The sequence below is a fragment of the Berghia stephanieae genome, chromosome 4, assembly GCF_034508935.2.
Source record: "Berghia stephanieae isolate SIO BIC M18660-M18661 chromosome 4, UCSD_Bste_1.3, whole genome shotgun sequence".
NCBI lineage: Eukaryota > Metazoa > Mollusca > Gastropoda > Nudibranchia > Aeolidiidae > Berghia > Berghia stephanieae.
This window is the reverse complement of record NC_088363.1, coordinates 58,277,967-58,296,327: the sequence shown is the minus strand read 5'-3', so window position 1 is coordinate 58,296,327 and position 18,361 is coordinate 58,277,967. Positions and strand designations below refer to the sequence as shown.

At 35.7% G+C, this 18,361-nt stretch overlaps 1 protein-coding gene across 3 annotated transcripts in view; it reads right to left on the bottom strand.

The window, feature by feature from the left end:
* Positions 1-3,032: 3,032 nt before the first annotated feature.
* Positions 3,033-18,361, bottom strand: part of LOC144970909 (protein ABHD18-like) — a 29,324-nt gene continuing 13,995 nt past the window's right edge. For 2 of the 3 annotated variants that reach the window (XM_078911065.1, XM_078911066.1), the window contains exons 9-12: positions 13,169-13,258; positions 11,933-12,037; positions 10,228-11,024; positions 3,033-7,173 (exon numbers count right to left, since the gene is read on the bottom strand). In XM_078911065.1, coding sequence (XP_078767191.1) covers positions 7,065-7,173; positions 10,228-11,024; positions 11,933-12,037; positions 13,169-13,258 — 1,101 coding nt within the window. In that variant the 3' untranslated portion in view covers positions 3,033-7,064. Of the gene's footprint in view, positions 7,174-10,227; positions 11,025-11,932; positions 12,038-13,168; positions 13,259-14,362; positions 14,453-18,361 lie in introns of all 3 variants that reach the window. The other variant, XM_078911067.1, reaches the window with a different exon arrangement.

Sequence of the window (18,361 nt, the reverse complement as noted above, 5' to 3'; positions counted from 1 at the left end):
CAAGCTAAACTGTTTCCCTCGTTGCCAGGGTTTCCGGCCAGGACAACACCAATTAATCTCATTCCAAGACAATGACAGAAAACAAGTTGGAAAAAAATAAGATATAGGGGGATAGAAGACACAGTATGTACCTCCCTGCCCACAATGGGAGGCCAGCAGGAACCCCATCCAGTGTGTCATTTTGAATTCAGGGTGGCAATGTTAGTGAGCAGTGCGCACGAATCTCGTGAAAAATCAAGCCTGTGGGGAGTTCAGTGATCATAATCACAACAGAATTCACTGTGTATAATATTATTAACGTAAACTCTCCAAAAGTTCACTCATCCCGACTCTTCATCTTTTATAAACCGTAAAGAAGAAAAATTCCAAAGTATGGTAGTGGTACTGTAACCAATGAACAAAAAAAATCGGCTGAACTCACACAATCTTAGAGATTTTTGCTACTTTTCAAAATTGGAAAAAAAAAATGTATTCGAAACGAGCTACATAGATAGTTTTATTCAACTACCATTAACATGCTAAAGACTAAAAACAGTAGCTTTGATACTATGCCTTAATAGGCAGGGGGTAAAAGTAACCAGGGTAAACTACGGATATGGTCGGTGTTAGGGTTGAGTGAGTTAATGTCATTAACAATTGGAGTGATTCGAGCCAGTTATTAAAATCCATCAGAAGGTTGTGAAGATATATCAACGTCAACACGTGCGCACGGGTTGTAGAACGGACTATGGTAACTGTAGCATCTTTGTTTCTAGGATTTTACGGTGTTTGCGACACTATATGGTTATAAAAACAAAACAAAACCAACAAAAAAGTCAAGCGCAGCGGATCTCAATCATATGCATAAAAAGCAGTCCAGGTTGTGAAGATATATCAACGTCAACACGTGCGCACGGGTTGTAGAACGGACTATGGTAACTGTAGCATCTTTGTTTCTAGGATTTTACGGTGTTTGCGACACTATATGGTTATAAAAACAAAACAAAACCAACAAAAAAGTCAAGCGCAGCGGATCTCAATCATATGCATAAAAAGCAGTCCATAAACTCCCCCCCCCCCCCCCCCCCCCCCCCCCCCCCCCCCCCACAAACAGCAACGAAGGGAAGTAAGTCAGGAAATAATACTTGAAGATATAGGTATGTATTGGTTACTTCCCCTGGGAAGACGGATTACGTCTAGCACGCTTTTTGGATTCTCCTGAGAGCGTAAGACATGAGCGAGTACTGTAACTGTTTGTTTTTGTTTTGAAGTGTTTTACGGCGCTCGCAACACATAAGGTCATATCAGCGCCAGTAAAAAGGAAGAAAACGGGACAGTAATAAGTTCTAGAATTACAATTAAAGCAAAGAAAATGTAAGACAAAGGGGAATTGGTTCAAATAGGAAACAGAGGTTCATTCCAAGAGCACACTATCAAAGTACTTAGTTTGAGATCACCTAAAAGTCTCATCCAGACACAAACACAGATCCCACTTAGAGGAACACACACAAATGTCTACAAATCGTGTTAAAAATGAAAAGAGTAACAATACATAACAGAGAGATGATTTACAAGGAAAAAAATATCATCTCCCAAAACTATAACAATACATTCGACTGTTTCCCTCTCAGCCAAGGACTCCAACCGAAGTCAGGACAAAACCAAGCAATCTCATTCCAAGACAAAGACAGAAAGCAATTGGAAAACAGAAAGGAGAGGATAGAAGACACAGAAAGTACCTCACTGCCCGCTTTGGGAGGTAGGAACCCCACCCAGATACTGTAACTGACTACGTAACAATAACAAAAGAAAAAATAGAAAAGAGCCACCTGATAAAATCATGACTTTTGTTTGTTGGTTGCTTTAGGTCTCTTCCAACACAATTGAGGTTATATGAGAGACCGCTGAAACAAAAAAACAAGCAATCTAACAAAAATAGTACAAATGTAAATCAAAATCATAACCTAAAGATATCATAAGCTAAATTATAAATAACCAAGAACAAACAGGCAGAAGATTTACGGAAAAAAAATATCCCCTGTCAAAAATACAATCACAAACCAAAGAAGCAGGATAGGCTAGTAAAGAGAAGAAGAAACGACATCACTATCGGATCGTACACCCATGTGAACATCATAGGTATATGATTCAAGGGTGATGCTCCCATCCAACCACCCGCTAAATCATGACTTTATTCAACCAGCAATTGGATATCGTTTTGACAGTTTAAATCTGCAACTCAATTTCACACCCAATGCATAAATTTGATAGAAATCAATGGTGTTAATGATAACAGTTAAAATAATAATAATAATAATAATAATAATAATAATAATAATAATAATAATAATAATAATAATAATAATAATAATAATAATAATAATAATGCAGCTGCACACTGAGGGGTTCCATGAACAAATCCGCAAATGGCACACAATGATATAAATAAAATAGAAATTCTGAGGAACATGTGACTCATCTAGCATGCCGCTTGTCTATATTTTAAATTTAGTTTTGTTCACGAGTATCCAAATAACAACAAATGTAGGAAAGAGGAGCCAAATGATAAATATCATAAAATGAGTCTGACAAACATTTACATTGAAAACCTATAAGATCGAAATTCACTGGACCACAATACCTATTTTGGTTTGAAAATATGAGAGAGAGAGAGAGAGAGAGAGAGAGAGAGAGAGAGAGAGAGAGAGAGAGAGAGAGAGAGAGGGAGGGGGGGGGGAGATAGATAGATAGATATATATATATATATATATATATATATATATATATATATATATATAGAGAGAGAGAGAGAGAGAGAGAGAGAGAGAGAGAGAGAGAGAGAGAGAGAGAGAGAGAGAGAGAGAGAAATTCACTTGAGTATTATAGTCATCGATATTTTTAAAGTACCTAACATGCTGTCATACGATAACATTTTGCGCTGGAATAGCCATATAATTTTAATTGTTCATTATTAATTAATAGACCGTTTAGATAAAGTCTGGGAAGATATGACAACCAATCAGCAAAAAAATAATACACGAATTGGTTTCAATTAATTGTTTGATATTAAAATTTTTTTTTAATGAATTAACTACATACTTAAACATTTTTTTTAACTTAGCGGGTTTTGTTTAGACCGGTTGCATTTCAGAGGGGGGAAATATGAAAAAAGGCTAAGGCTGGAAAAAGGGCTTTCTAATAATCTTCTGTCTGACTGATCTTATTCAGTATTAGTGAGTTATTCTTTTTTTTAAAGATAAAAGCACTGGTTGTTTAAAGGCAATGGTGAGAGGTAAGCTAGATGGATAATGTGTATCCTCTTCTATGATTTAAGGGAAACGGATAAAATGTATATTATATAAAATTGAAGCTTACATTCAATTTCACATTGTTATTAATTTCTTCATGCTTCGAGCAGCAACATTTACATTATGATTTAAAGGTGATACCTTTTGATGAAGAGACACTTTATAGTTGTACGAAATAGTTTAAATTCCCAACATGATACTTCTAATTATTGGTTTAATCATTCTTTAACATCTATTTCATAAAAGTAACAAATTCAATCCAGCAATGTCAAAATTCATCTCTCAATGAAAAAAAAAATTGAAAGTGAAAAACAGCAGATAGGGGAATGGAACATACCCTGTAAGTAGAAATAGGTAGATGTAAAAAAAAACCCCCAAAAAAAAACAGAACAAAGAAAAAAACTAATGATAATAATGAAAAGAAAATTAGATGTAAACATCTAAATTTATAAGTTTGACAAAAAAAAATATGTTTAATGTCTAAAATTTCGAATTTAAAAGATTAAAAAAAACAAAAACGAAAACAAACAAAAATAAACGAAATAAGACTGAAAAAAAGTCTTAATATTTTGTAATTCCAATAATTTCGACTCAAGATTCAACCAAAAAAAATCTGGTTAACCCCACATACTACAGAGACATAAGGATCATTGGCCACTTTATATTATAAATTACTAAAAACCATAAGGTACAAATGAACATTGAATGTGGTTTGTGTGGCAAAACCAAGCCATATCATTAAAAAAAAAAAAATATAATAAAAATCGTATCTTACATTATAATTGAACACAGTCAATAAGGCATAATGAAACCAAAGTCCAATTTTAACAGTTTAAAACTAAGTTGTCTCTGCCCTCATAATACGACTAATACTGTCAAGATATGTGCTCGCAAGGGATCGCAACATTGTGCTGTGAGGAGAAGACAGATCATGACACAATGGAAATGGGTTTAATTCATCATCTACTAATAGTATAATATAGATGTCGCTGGTTTAATTGCATTCTTTATCTCTGTGACTAGGCAAAGTGAAAAATTTATGTGATGCAGTTTGCAGAGGCTCCTACCCTTCCGCGAAACCGTCATATCTTCCGCTACCCCGTGCTTGTAGCCAATATTCCGCTTATTAACTACACGAGACAACGACCCATCGTTTTTCGTGCTGCATGGTCATAACCTAGGCTAAATTTCGGTGATTGGCGGTTACGGACGTTTGCAGTAACCGCAAGTTAACTTTTTGATTGTTTTTACTGAACGATTTCCGGGTCAACGTTGCGCGCACATCCTCTGCGACTTTGGTGAGGTTTTGGCTCTCCCTTCAAACTTACAGTCGGTCTTTCTATATCTAGATCTTTGTGTTATCAACTGCTTTCAGTTTTTGTTTATCAATTCATTCAGGTCTGTGTCAGACGTTTTTGTTTTTATTTCGTCTTGCGAACTTCAATCATGCCTCCTCCACAAAAGAAACAGCGTGCAGATTCGAACATTGCGAAGAAGTTTTCATGTGGCAAGTCGAAGGCTTTTGCAGTTACCAAGTGTTTAGCCTCCGAAATCTCCGATAGTGTGGCAGACAGGATGAAGAATAATCCGTTTACCTTAGGAACTGATGGCAGTCATGATGGAGGTACAGGGCAGCAGCAGTACCCAATTTCGTGAGGACCTTCGACAACAGTGTAGGACATGTGGCCACCGATCTCCTTACCGTCAAAGAGTGTGTTGGGGCTTCCACTGGCGAAAACATTTTTAATGAGCTAAAGAATGAGTTGGAGGCCAGATCCATTCCGTGGCGCAATTGCATTGATTTTCATGTGACAATGCATCGGTCATGAAAGGAGCTCATGCGGGTGTTGCTGCTTTCGTTCTGAAGGAAAATGAAGGAACATATATAAATGGATGCCCCTGCCATTTACTTCATCTGGCAGCCAAAAATGGAGCAAAGGAGCTACATGTAAATAATGAACAAATCCTGACTGATATCTTCTTTTACATGGACAAAAGCTCGAAAAGGAAGAAGGAGTTCAGGAAAATTCAAGAAGAGTGTGGAGTTCAGTTGCAAGCTGTTTTAAAATGTGGAGCAACCAGATGGCTTTCACTCCACCAGTGTGTGCTAAGAATGTTAGAGATCTATTTCGATAGTGAAATTCTGGTGGCAGTCACAAAGCTGAAAATTTGCTAGGTTAGTAAGAATCACAAACTTCTCATGCAAAACCTCAAAACTGTACTGTCTGTTCCTCAAAGAAAACCTGCCTATGTTTACAAAAGCTAACCTCGTATTTCAGAATGTGGAGCCACAAATTCACAAAATGAGCAGGATACTAGAAGAGCAAGTGACGGATTTAATCATCCGCTTTGTGAAGCCTGAGGTCATCTCAGCAACAAAGAATTTGCTTAAAGCTGAATTTGATGTTCATAAAAACCAGAAACTGCGTAAAGAATTGGTTTTAGGCACAGAAACGCAGCAATATTGGAACAGTTTGAAGTCAAACAATGACATTTCAAAGGAGCAGGAAGATGTTTTTATTTGTGATGTGAGGGGAATTTTTCAATGTCACTGAAGTACATTGTCAGGAAATTTCCTATAACAGATCAGTTTGTGGAAAACGCTGCTGTACTTGATGTGATCAAACGCTTGTCAGCAAAATATTCAATGTTGGATTATTTCCTTAGTAGGTTTCCCTGTCTGGCTCCAGAGAGTGAAAGTGAGAAAAACAGTTTACAAGTGGAATTTGCCAAATATCAAATAGATCCAAAAGTTGGTGATACTGTTGAGAAAAGGGAGAGTATTGATAATATAATCAATGGTATGAGATAGGAAATATCAGGAATTTGGATAGAATATTTAAATATCCAAACATAATTAAGGCCATGAAAGGACTTTGCTGCCTGACTCATTCTAATGCTGATGTTGAGAGGATTTTTAATTTAGTCAGGAAGAACCAAACTGTATTCCGACCAACATTGTCAACTGAAACTGTTTCGACCTTAATCGTCCAAAAGGTCAACATGCTGTCCTGAGGCTCCGTTTGCCTCAGGCAGACCTTTTCACCGGTTCTGATATCAAAGGCAAAGAGTGCTTACTCTAAGAGCCTTAAGCATCAGTAGCTTCATCAATTGGTTCTGTTTAAAACAGTGTAAATAATTTGGATGTTGTTAAATCAGTGGGGTTTTTTTGTGCTATTTTTTTCTTAAAATTTTCTCTGACTTATTGGACATTAATCAACATTGTTTTTATATGTATTGCCTACTTTGGATTATTGATGACCAAAAATCAACATCGGTGATATCGGTAAGTTGATTCTGCTTTTTGCCTTAAGATTCCTCTTCTTCAATCTTGTGATTCCTCTTAAGCGTTGTAGGGGGTAGGAGCCTCTAAGTTGGAATTAACACATTGCCAATTCTTTACCATTTATTTTAATCATGCTGATTGTCGTTCATCTATGATTCTGCATGGTCTCTGCTAACGGTGGGTATGGGTAAATCTCTTGAGATCATTGAAAAGAAAACAACAAATACCTGGATTTGAATGTCAAAACGTCATCTTACAATGACACTATCAAATTGAAATCTATAAGCAGCAGTCACTAAGTAAAGCAACTATTTGTAACAGAATAAATAACATATTGTAATGAGGAGACCACTCTTTACTTCATACCCCCGTTTACACAATTCAAAAATTGACAAGGTGTGTATTTACAATTAAAAGTATCACAATTTTTGCTTAAAACACAACATTAGAGTGAAGAGGTAAGAATCATGATGTTCATAATTTTGCCCTAACTATGAGTCTCTTCGTCTGTTAGAGATTTTCCTTATCCTCTTCATATCCTGGAGAAGGTCTGGGTAATATTTCTCAATCTGTTTGTCAAATGCATCTGTCACAGCTTTCCTGGATTGAAAAATATATAGAGAGTAAAAAGCGGATGTTAGGGCGTCTCGATAGCTCAGATGGGAGAGTATTCACTTCACAAGCAAAGGGGCTGAGGTCGATCCCGGGTGAAGTCAAGAATGTTTTCTGACCCCCCTTATCACCAAGCAGTGATTGGGTCATTGGGTCAGTTAGATCTTGTAAAAAGTACTTTGCCCCAGACTAGCATCCTATCCAAGGGGTAGCAAGCAATTGCAACTGCCTGTTTCATGCTATAGAAACCAGGATAAACTCTGGCTCCATGGGCCTAATGAAATCTGAAGGACAACTTTTATTTTTTTTTTAAGAGGACATCACTCAACTTTTTGTTATCATTTTAGACCAACAAAAAGGTGATAAATTTTACCAAGTTTTCTCTAACAGACCATAAGTCATCAATAATACACATGAGTGTAGGTTACAATCGTGATGGCTATCATAATTAGTAAGCATTTTATTTACATTACATACACAATATCTCCAATGACTGCTTTTACAGGATAAAGAAAAATAGAATAGAGATCTACACATGACAGCCGACATAATTGTCTGAAAATTATCACAGAACTGCACCTATGTTTATTTAAATGCATAGATACAGTGCAAAATGGTGACAAATGTCAGTCATTTTGCAGGTCTGATAATAGGCTGTCGCGGAATAGACTTGGTTAGAGTGGACATTTTATTGTCGGAGTGACTATTCGTCAGTACTGACCCCCAGACGCTAGCATCTGGGGGTCAGTACTGACGAACAGGCACCAGCGTCTGGGGGTCAGCACTGACTAATAGGTACTGGTATCTATTGTCAGTTCTGGCGCCTGTACTGACAGTGCCAAAATTATGGAAAAATGCCATTTTTTGAAATAACTTGCTCTACGACAAATAAATCCGCATTTCCTGTCCCATACTAGTCGCAAGGAAGTCCCTTGGTTTCACCTTTTTTTATCGGTTTACGTGAGATTTGTTTAATAAATTTATCAATTAATTAAACAAATGATATTGTTCAATCCTGAGAAAAATACCAAATTTGATGTTGAAACGCCAAACTGGCAACCTTATATTTCGGTTCCTCCAACGCGCATGCTCACTGATGCGTGACGTCAGAACTGAAAGTGAAGCTCTTTCATTGTCTCGTCTTTTTTCATTCCGTCATTTGAAATTCGGCTTGCTCGAATCTCACTGAGACAGGAGAAAGCTACAAATTATGGAACTCGCTGTCGGCAACAAATTTGCCTCCTTGAAGGCTTTAACTGATGCCATCAAAAGGCATGAGGAGGAAAGTAATGTTCTTTTTATAAAGAAAGAAGCAATCGAACTCGGTACCTTTCGGGTACGAAGCAAAGACCGTAGCGCTGAGCCACGCTGCCCCCTCCCCCCCCCCCCCCAAAAAAAAAAAAAAATAATATGGAATTATCTATTCGTTATCAGGTTTCTCCTCCTTTCCGTTATTATTATTATTTTTTTTTTTGCATGACAAAAAACAAAAACAAAACAAATACATTTTTTTAAAAACCTCATCAATAGAATGGACAATGTATTATAAAAGAATCGTAACAAGAAATATTATAACACGTTTCCTCTATTTTTCTTTAATTTAAGCAATAACGAAAATATGCGAAAAAAAAAGAAAAACAAAAACACATACACACAAAGACAACATAAAATAAAAAAGAATCGTATGGTGGCTTGAAACGACAGTCATACCGTTGCCCCAACGGCATCTAACCGTAGCCATCGTTATGTTATAGTCTGATGAAATCCAAAAGGACCGGCAGTTTGACGTCATTATTTGGTTTTTGCACCGGTTAGTGAGTTGTTAGTAGAGCTCAAGGAAACAAGTTATTTCGTTGGTTGAACTACTGAATACGACTCACGATTTGTTTTCTTTTATGGCAAAAGACTGGCAGTTTGACGTCATTTTTTGGTAAGTATCAGGCCATAACTTTACGAAGGCCACGATCTAACGCGTTAGACATCAAATTTATCTAAGTGACCAAGTGTTGCTTAGTGTCATCGGATAAGTTGGCCTTGAAAGCCTGGGATTTTAATTGTTTTTTGTTTTTTTTTACTTTAGGAAGTGACGAATAAGTGCGAAGAGGTCTTTGTCTGCACTGACGAACAGGCCCGATGTTCCTCAGTGCTGATTAATGGCGGGCGGTGGCACAGACCGAAGAGAGGTTGTCTGTGGGCGGCGGCACCTGTTGTTCAATACTGACCAATAACACCAGGTTATTGGTCAGTGCTGACCCCCAGGCGCTGGCGCCTGTTCGTCAGCACTGACACGCAGGTACTAGCGTCTGGGGGTCAGTACTGACCAATAGCCCTAGCCTTTTATTGTACACAACTGCTCAGACTGGAGATAGCTATCTCTTATCGAAGGAGGCTACGATCATAGATTCCTTTCATTTAACACAAACAACTGCAGACGTAGCAAAATAAAAACTAAGATTAATCTTGAATAACAATAAACAAATGGAATGGAAGCTTCAAATTATTTAGTGAAGACAGATGATATTGACTTGTCGGGTTTGCCCTTTATAAATAAAACAAGATGAATGAAAAACTAAAGACAAATGAGAGATGAGAGGATGGTGTTAAGAAATATTCCTCCGATTTAAACCCTTCAGTTTATGTCAAACTCATCAATTGTTTACACCGGTAATAAAGGGGAAAACCCAAAACTTCTACATCATTTTCTATTAGGTTGATTAAACAAGGGGGCTGCGTGACTCAGCGGAACAGTCTTTGCTTCGTACCCGAAATTTACAGAGTTCAATCACCCGCCACTGCACTGTGCGGCCTTGAGCAAGTCACCCCTCCCTAGCTCAATTTGCGGTGCTGCATAGCGGCTAATGCCTGGGTTATTCCAGTCTTCCCTTGGGTTAGACCATAGAGACAAATTTCCCCTATGGGATGAATAAAGGGAATTTTATTTATTATTTTCATTTTAGAAGGCTTACATTTGACATATTTTTTTTTTAATTCGTCAAGATCAACATCTTCATCTTATATCTTATAATAGCCCATAAGATTTACCTGAAAACATTTTGGTGCAACAAAACAGCCCCTATATGCCCCTGGTCGACATAGCGCACTTCACATCCAGGCCAAAGCTCATCAAGGGGGAGAACTCCATCTCGTGGTATGTAAGCATCCTGCGTGGCTGACACTATTATTACAAGCTCTGGATCTACAGGCACTGAGAAGTTACCTAGATGAGTGCACTCATCCATTACACCACGCATAAACTCAAAAGACTCCTCTTGCAAACTTCTCCGCCTCTTGAGTTCACTAATGTCATTTTCTTTCCCATCATTCTTCTTACTCTTAGAAAACAAAATTTTTGATTTTGAAACGGCGTGATTGAGAGTCAATTTAACCTTTGCCGTCTTCCTGTGACCACTCCCCGAATCTATCTGCTGGGATTGTTTGGTTTGAGCATAATTCAGGGTCAGTCGTCGACCGTCTTCCCGTGATGGTTTCACTTTCTGATTTTGTTCCTGAGAGGTGGAAGGAATGGAAGAAGAGCCATTAGGTTGACTTATGGAAAGATTTAAATCACCATTGATGGTGGTGGGAGATGCTATGGCAGTGTTAAGGTTTTCAGGTGATGACGAAGTTGATGATGATGATGAAGCTGCTGAATGATAAGAGTCATCTTCGTCTTGTTTCAATACTGGTTGTTGTGTCTGTGATGACTTAGAGGAAGTTGGGAATGATGATGATTTGTTGTTGTGGGCTTGGGGAAGTTTCTGTTGTTCCTTCGGTGATCCTTTAGACTTCTCCAGATCACGAGAATAGTTGATTACAAACTGTTGGCCCATTTGGTATGCCTTGGGAAGATAAAGAATGGTTCATCAATATAAATCATCATAGCTAAAAAAAAAACCCAGCTGCTATACTCATTAAAAATTGTCAACTCACAAAAAAAAACCCTGACAAAAAACAAACATTTTTAAAATTGAGCATTTACCTTGCACAATACTCACTAAAGATGCTCAAACTCAAAGTGTTTTACAGGGAGTCCCTAGCCAAAAGCAATATTAAACATGTAGGACGAGACATGAAGTATATTAGGCGATTACAACTTTTTTTTCGACACACAATGCTGTTAAATGGCCAGGTACTCATTTTACACCTGAGTACAGGACTCAGCTATGCGCTATTCAGAAATTGAAATTGAGCTTTTATATAATGCAATATCCACAAAACATGCTCAAAGCACTTTACAAGGGGTCCCCACCCAGGCATCACATTGAAATAAAATTCAAACCCTTTCAGCATTTATGTCGCTTATACAAACAACTATTAAACAAGGAAAAGGACTGAAGGTATTAAAACTGTACATATAATAAAAACTTGGTTGTAATAGGGTGATATTTTAGCACAGACTTAAAAGTCTTTAAAAAATCAGCTTTATATAATCAATGAAACATTAAAAAAAAAATTAATCACAATAAACAGCAAAGGAAGAGCATTAAATAGAAGTTGTGCCTAATGATGAGCCTTTATTATTCTTTTTATCAAATCTTGTACCATTAAATTGACGATAAACTATTTTTTAAAAATTTCTGTATACCATTCCTAACCATTAAAAAATTATTTAAATACGGTTCAGGCGGAAATGAGAAAATTATAACTTGTAATTAATAAATGTTCAGAAATTATTTTCCTCTGAAGTACAATTTCAAATATAAATAAATCTGGACGAGGGACATCATCACAATTTTGGTGTCCTTACTCTTTCTGGTGAGATGATGAGTTTACTGATCTCATCGTGGTACAGATTATTTTTGAAGAACTGTTCTTGTAACACTTGCCACGGGATGGCTCCACTCATCACACCCTGGGGACAAAGAAATCTTTATTGAAGAACAGAAAATTTGAAAAGTAGAAAGAAATTAAACTTGAATAATCATTCCTCTTTTTCTTCTTCCCCTTCTTCTTATTAATATTCAAAAAAGTCTTTTGAGAGCGATGAGCTGAATTTCATCCCAGTTTCTGCAGCATTAAACAGACAGTTATATAATCTAATCCCAACCCCTTTGGATCAGATGCCAGGCTCTTGCAGATTACTTTCCAGCTGGTTAAGCAACTCAATCCCTGTTGGATGAAACAAGGGATATCCTTGATTTGACTTGACCTACGATCAAAATAGCTCTTGCAAATGCTTTACCAATTGATATTACTCACAATATAGTTATATTAATGTTTTTAAAAAGCTCATATAGATAGATCACATTACTAATTTCCAGCAGGATGGGTCATATGACAGTTTTGGTGTCCATATCATACTGACAACGATTCAATTGTCATGTGAAACTTGGTTTTAACAAGTCAAGTAAAGTGAGTCTCATGTCTGAAACAGACAATTGCGCCTGCCTTGCCATTGGGCAAAGTCATCTGTCAAGGGCATAATGAGGCAGAGTGGCCACTTCCTTATCATATTGCCTTTACTTTCACAAGATCTGAAGAAAATCAGCATCCCATTATTGCTGAGCATGCAGATCAGCTGTGAACAACAATTTTCTTTATTCAGGATCAAAATCAATCCTTCACATTTGGAAGAGAGGGCAACATCACTAACCGTAACACCACCTGCATGGTAGGATATGGCTAAATATTGACAAAGTGATCAAAATCAGAAAAAAAAAAAAGAAAAAAAGAAAAACAAATCCAGATCATCGGCGTGGCTATCAGATAATCTCATTCGCAAAGAAAATAGAATATTAATCTTCATTTGCTTCCAAAAACTAATATAATAAATAAATCAATAAAACCTAGGCTGCTTATAAAATGTCAGATTAATCTTAAATTTGCAAGGATGAAAGCATAAAACCAATAATTTTCTCTGCGTTGTTATAAAAAGTTTTCCTCTGCTGCCTACATTTATATCTTTGCCAGTGTCTTCTCTCAAGTAATTACTTTCATGCCATCAAGTATCTTAACACACAGACAAAAAAAAGAAATGTCCTACCTGAGTGAACACACATGAGGCAGTGCTCCATGACAGAAGAGGAACTAGGGAAATTGGCTTCTCCCAATTGGTGGCGGCTAGTGACGCCATCTTTAATACGTCACATACACACCATCCACCCAGCAGGTACCATTCACACACATGACAATACAGTCAGGCAAAACAATGGAACAGGAACAGATGATTTAGGATGGAAGCAAAGGGAGGGGGAAAACATAAAATAGATAAAAAGAAAATTGTGAATATGTTTGGGATGTGGTGACCCTCTGTTGAAATGAGGGGGAAAAAAACCCCCCATCCAACTGGACTTCTTCGCTGCTGGAACAAATGACATGGCAAATTTTTATCTTGAGGACAAATTCTGGAAAACGAAAGATGTCTTCATAACAAGAGGTTTATGAAAATTTTTTAAAAAACAACTCAGAAATTCGGAAGCAGGAAACAAATTCAATAAAAAGAACAGCGGATCGGTTTTCAATGACAACACGAAAAGCAGAAATTCAGTTTTAAATGGAAGCAACAGGTTGACTATTCGAAGAATAATTGCACAAAAATTAAAAGCAAAAGTGAAAATAAAAACCTAAAAAACAAAACAAAGATCAATGTTAAACTTAAAATACATAGAAAAGAAATGAGACACCTGGAAAAAATGATTCATTTGAAAGATAAAAAGTTCAACATTTTTTTGTTGTTTAACTTGAAACAAATCCAAAGAAGAAAAAAATATACAAACAAACAAAAAATGACAAATAGAATAAAAAAGAAATAGATAATAAAAATAAAATCAATTCTGGAACACAAAAAAAAATAATAAAAATAATAATAAATGTAATATTCTCTCTTTGAAGAAGTCAACACATCCCTGATTATGTGCATAGGAATGGGAGTGAAATAAGACAATACACTTTCACAAAAAGCTGTAAACAAAAACAGGAAAATGCAAGACACACAATCTTTCCACAATCAACTTTCACTACAGAAAATGGTTCTTGATTGATGGCCTTTCCTGAAATAAATGAGGAGACTTGACCCACAGCAATTTGGATCCCTTCACAACACCTCACCTTAGAATTTTCCCATTCCTCTTCTATAATCTACTCTAACAATCATTTAAAATTACATTATCTATGAAGGGAAAATGCAGAATTGGCGGATTTGACAGCGCGCTTCAGGTGTGAGTTGTGGGCTTATTACCTTTGTGAGGGATGTAGAAGCAGTTGTCCAGGATAAGAGTGGAATGACTGAGATGGGTTTAGGCCACACTGTGGCTGCCGCGCAGGCATTCTAAGAAATAAAAATGGGGTTTAAGTTTTATTAATTCTTTTTCATACTAAAAGAATGTCTTTTTTATTTAGAAAAAAAAAATGTCTACCTTGAGAAAACTACTCTAACCAAAGGATAAATCTAAAGTAAGTTTATTCTTTTAATCTAAATTTATCTAATCAAACTTTTTGGATTTTTTTCCCTATGTTTTGACTTCATGAATGATCTATTTGCTACCGTGATAAATCTTGAATAGGATAATCTTACTAAAAAGAAGCATTGTAGAGTAATAATTACATTGGTATAAAACTCGGGAGTGCAAAATCAGAACAGAAATCTCTATGTTAAGCGAAACCATGGATGGTTTGTGATCAACGTTTTCCTAACTTGACTGATAAGCAATGTGATTGTTTTAAGGATGGGTGTAGATAATGTTGATGATCTCTGTCCCTGCATTACACCAGGTATAACTTAACGTAATGGATACAATGTATCAAACATATACACCATGTATAACTTAACGTAATGGAGACAATGTATTAACATATGTCATTAGGAATCGCGTTTAATGTCCACGATAAAATTTAAGGTTAACAAACTTGGTCAAAAAAAAACCCCAACAAAATCCAATTACAAAATTACAATGCCTCATCCGGTCTACCCAACCAACCTCTTCTGTTCATCCCTGATTGATGTAATCACTTGCTGTAAGTTTGGATTAAATACCTTTTGTAGTTGGGTCTTTTGCATCAACCTAATAAGATTTGTTTTATATATGACAACCAGACGAATCTTAGTCTTTACTTAAACCTTAAATCTTTAAATTTCGACTTTGATCCAGCAGACTGGAGTTAATTGTCAGGAATCCATATTCTTCCAACTTGACTAGTTGTGAAATGAAATCACTGAAATCTGCTTTCTCACATCAATATATATATCCTTTCTTTAAAAGTAGCGCAGTAGATAAGCTGTCAGACTCCAACCTTGAAAGTACTGGGTTCAATCCCATTGTGGACATTTTTTAAAAAAAGTTTACTTTATTGAGATATAGTTACTGGACATATATCTAAAACCATAAATTAATCTATTATTATTATTATTATTTATTATTATTATATTTTTTTAAAATGACATCGGTACCATTCAATGTGTTATCGACGTGCATTTATATGCAAACGTTTGATTGTTATCATTTTATAATATTTTATCATTATCATCAGTGTATTCGTTTACCGCGTCTTTGACATTTTATTGGGTTATTTTTTCTTCTTCTTCTTTGCTGTTGTTGTTGTTATTTTTCAAAAACTTCCTGTTCCATCATTGTTTATGTCAATTTCCCATGTCTACGCCATTCACACTACATATCTCTCATTCGTCCTTAGTGTCTTATTCGTCGTGTTTTGTTGACAAAGGGGAAATCAGAAACGTCCACAGTATGTCTTCGTCTATCAAATTGTGGCTTAAAATTCAACACTTATCGTTATTTTTTCCTTCGAGCCTCAAGCAGCAACATTTTCATTAATCAACCAGCACCACCAACAGAGGTGCATAAAAACAGTGCGTTTTTGTACACCTCCAGTGAAGGTGCATAAAAACGCCACCAAACATGATCACAGAGTACTGTACTGTAAGGTAAGTTCTCGATCTCATGATCGTCTTTCAACTCTGCTCACATCTGCTACTTCAGGTTTATTTTCGCAGTTGATTTTCTTACCACAACTTGTTTTCACACACGGACAATTGTAAGTTGCTGTGTCATGGGTCAGAGGCTATAGCGGCTTACACTTCATGTTGGGGCACACAGAAAAATCAACAGAGGATGTACCAAGTTACACAGACAACGTTGTTTACCGATCTGCCCTCATTAAATAGTGGGTACAATACCGAACGAATATAGTTCTTTCCCCGCGAAATCGCTGGCTTCTTACTAGTATATATATATATATAAATAGAATTATTTGGTGTAAGATTATGACCCACAAAAATTATAAAAATCAGAATAGTTTCTATTTGCTGCTACTATACAAAGCCTCATGTAAATCGTTGCCCATAATTTTAAAATAAAAACGTGATCCATTGCCTCAAATCAGAATTATATAGATGTTGTTTAGATGCTAAGAATTAAAATCATGGTCACAAATACGAGATTTGGCTTAAGTTTTTTAATGTTTTATTAAGCAAAATAAGTATAATTTCTCAAAATAAAAAATATTAAAAGACAAAATTTCATATTTATGTTCATTTTAACTTTAAAATCTCTTGTTTTCTTCACAATATAATAATTTTGATGCAGTGAATCACAAATGAATGTTTTCGAGTTTTTTTTTGTTTTGTTTTTTAAATCACAAGAAGAGTAAGTTTTTAAGTGTTTAGAGTTAACTTAAATAAGTAGCAGATATGCTATTCTATTGCATAATATAAAAGGTGGAAATCGCGGAAAGAAGCAAAACTACAAAAGTTAGTTTAAATGAGCTGATATAAAAAGGACAGAAATGGGATTATATTCATGCCCCAAAATATTAGTTACAACAAAGCCTATTTCTCGAGTTCTGTACCTACAATTTTTTCCATAACTGCTCTACTCTCCCCCTCTGTATTATCATAGTTTGGACTGTCAAACCTTTAGTCTTTAAGTTAGCACTCAAAAACCATTTTACTTGTTTATTTCTATATTTGTAAACTATGATTTCATCATCAATGTTTAGCACTTCCCAGTAGCAACTTTATCCAAAAGTGTAGAATGATAATATTTTATTTTTCGCATCAAAGACACAAAAGTAAAGGGCTCTTTTTCTTTGAAAGCTATTCAGAAATAGAACTGGAAAGCTCTCATCACAAAATATTTAAGTAAGAACATTAAGCTGACAGATGTACAATACATTGAGACATAGTAATAGGTGTTCCACAGAGCCATAAGTCCAATCGGGTTGGAATTTATCCCAGTTCCGAAGTGTTAAACATAAAGTTACAATTGTCTATCATTTTGATATGCCTTAGTCCTACCCAATTATTGCTGGATGGGCAGAGGGGTCAAAACTTTGACTCAACGTGGGAATGAAAGTCATGATCTAGTGATTGTAATTTGAGCACTTGCTCAACCAACTGAGCCATAAATGTATCTACTGTACCCATTTATCATTATCATCTTTCAGTTTTTAACTGTTTTTTTCCTATCGATATCTGGATTTTTAAATAAAAACTAAAAATTGCGTAAAGAAAATAAAAACAACAAAGACCCACATATACTGTCGAAAAAATACTAAACAAATGACAAATTTTTAATTTGACGCAATAAGTTAAGGCAAAAATAAATACAAGAAGCTATGTGAGACTTAAAGTAATCTGAATCTTCAACTGCGACATTTGGTTGAGATCTATTCTGCTGGTCAATTCCTTTTTAGTGTCAGAGAATCAGTTTAGTACAAAAATCATAGCAGTAGTAATCTCAAATAACAACGAAACCATAAAATAGATAAATATTTTTTTAATGAATAAAATTAAATTCGCAGATCTTGTGAACACGATTCAAAATCTAAAAAAAGAAAACAAAAAACAAAAAATGGAGTTCCTTGTCCTACAATGTGAAATATTTACAAATGGAACTGATAGAGACATTAATATAATAAGGTGAGAATGCCATGCAAGAGTTGAATCAATTGGTCTCTTGAAGGCTAAGAATTCGCCGGAATTTTACACTGAGAGAATCAATGCTCATGCAAACATATCCAATGAAGTCAAATCCTTTGCAAATCGATATTTAGTGGTATCTAGAGATATGTAACATCTACACTTTTAACGTTCTTATCCATTATAGCTACAAGATAAACTATTTTATATGAATGTTAAAAAGAATTTCACAGTGCTTGCAAAAATTTAAGGAAAATTATACACTGCAGGAAAGACACTGCAGGAAAGTAAGAATTAAAAAAA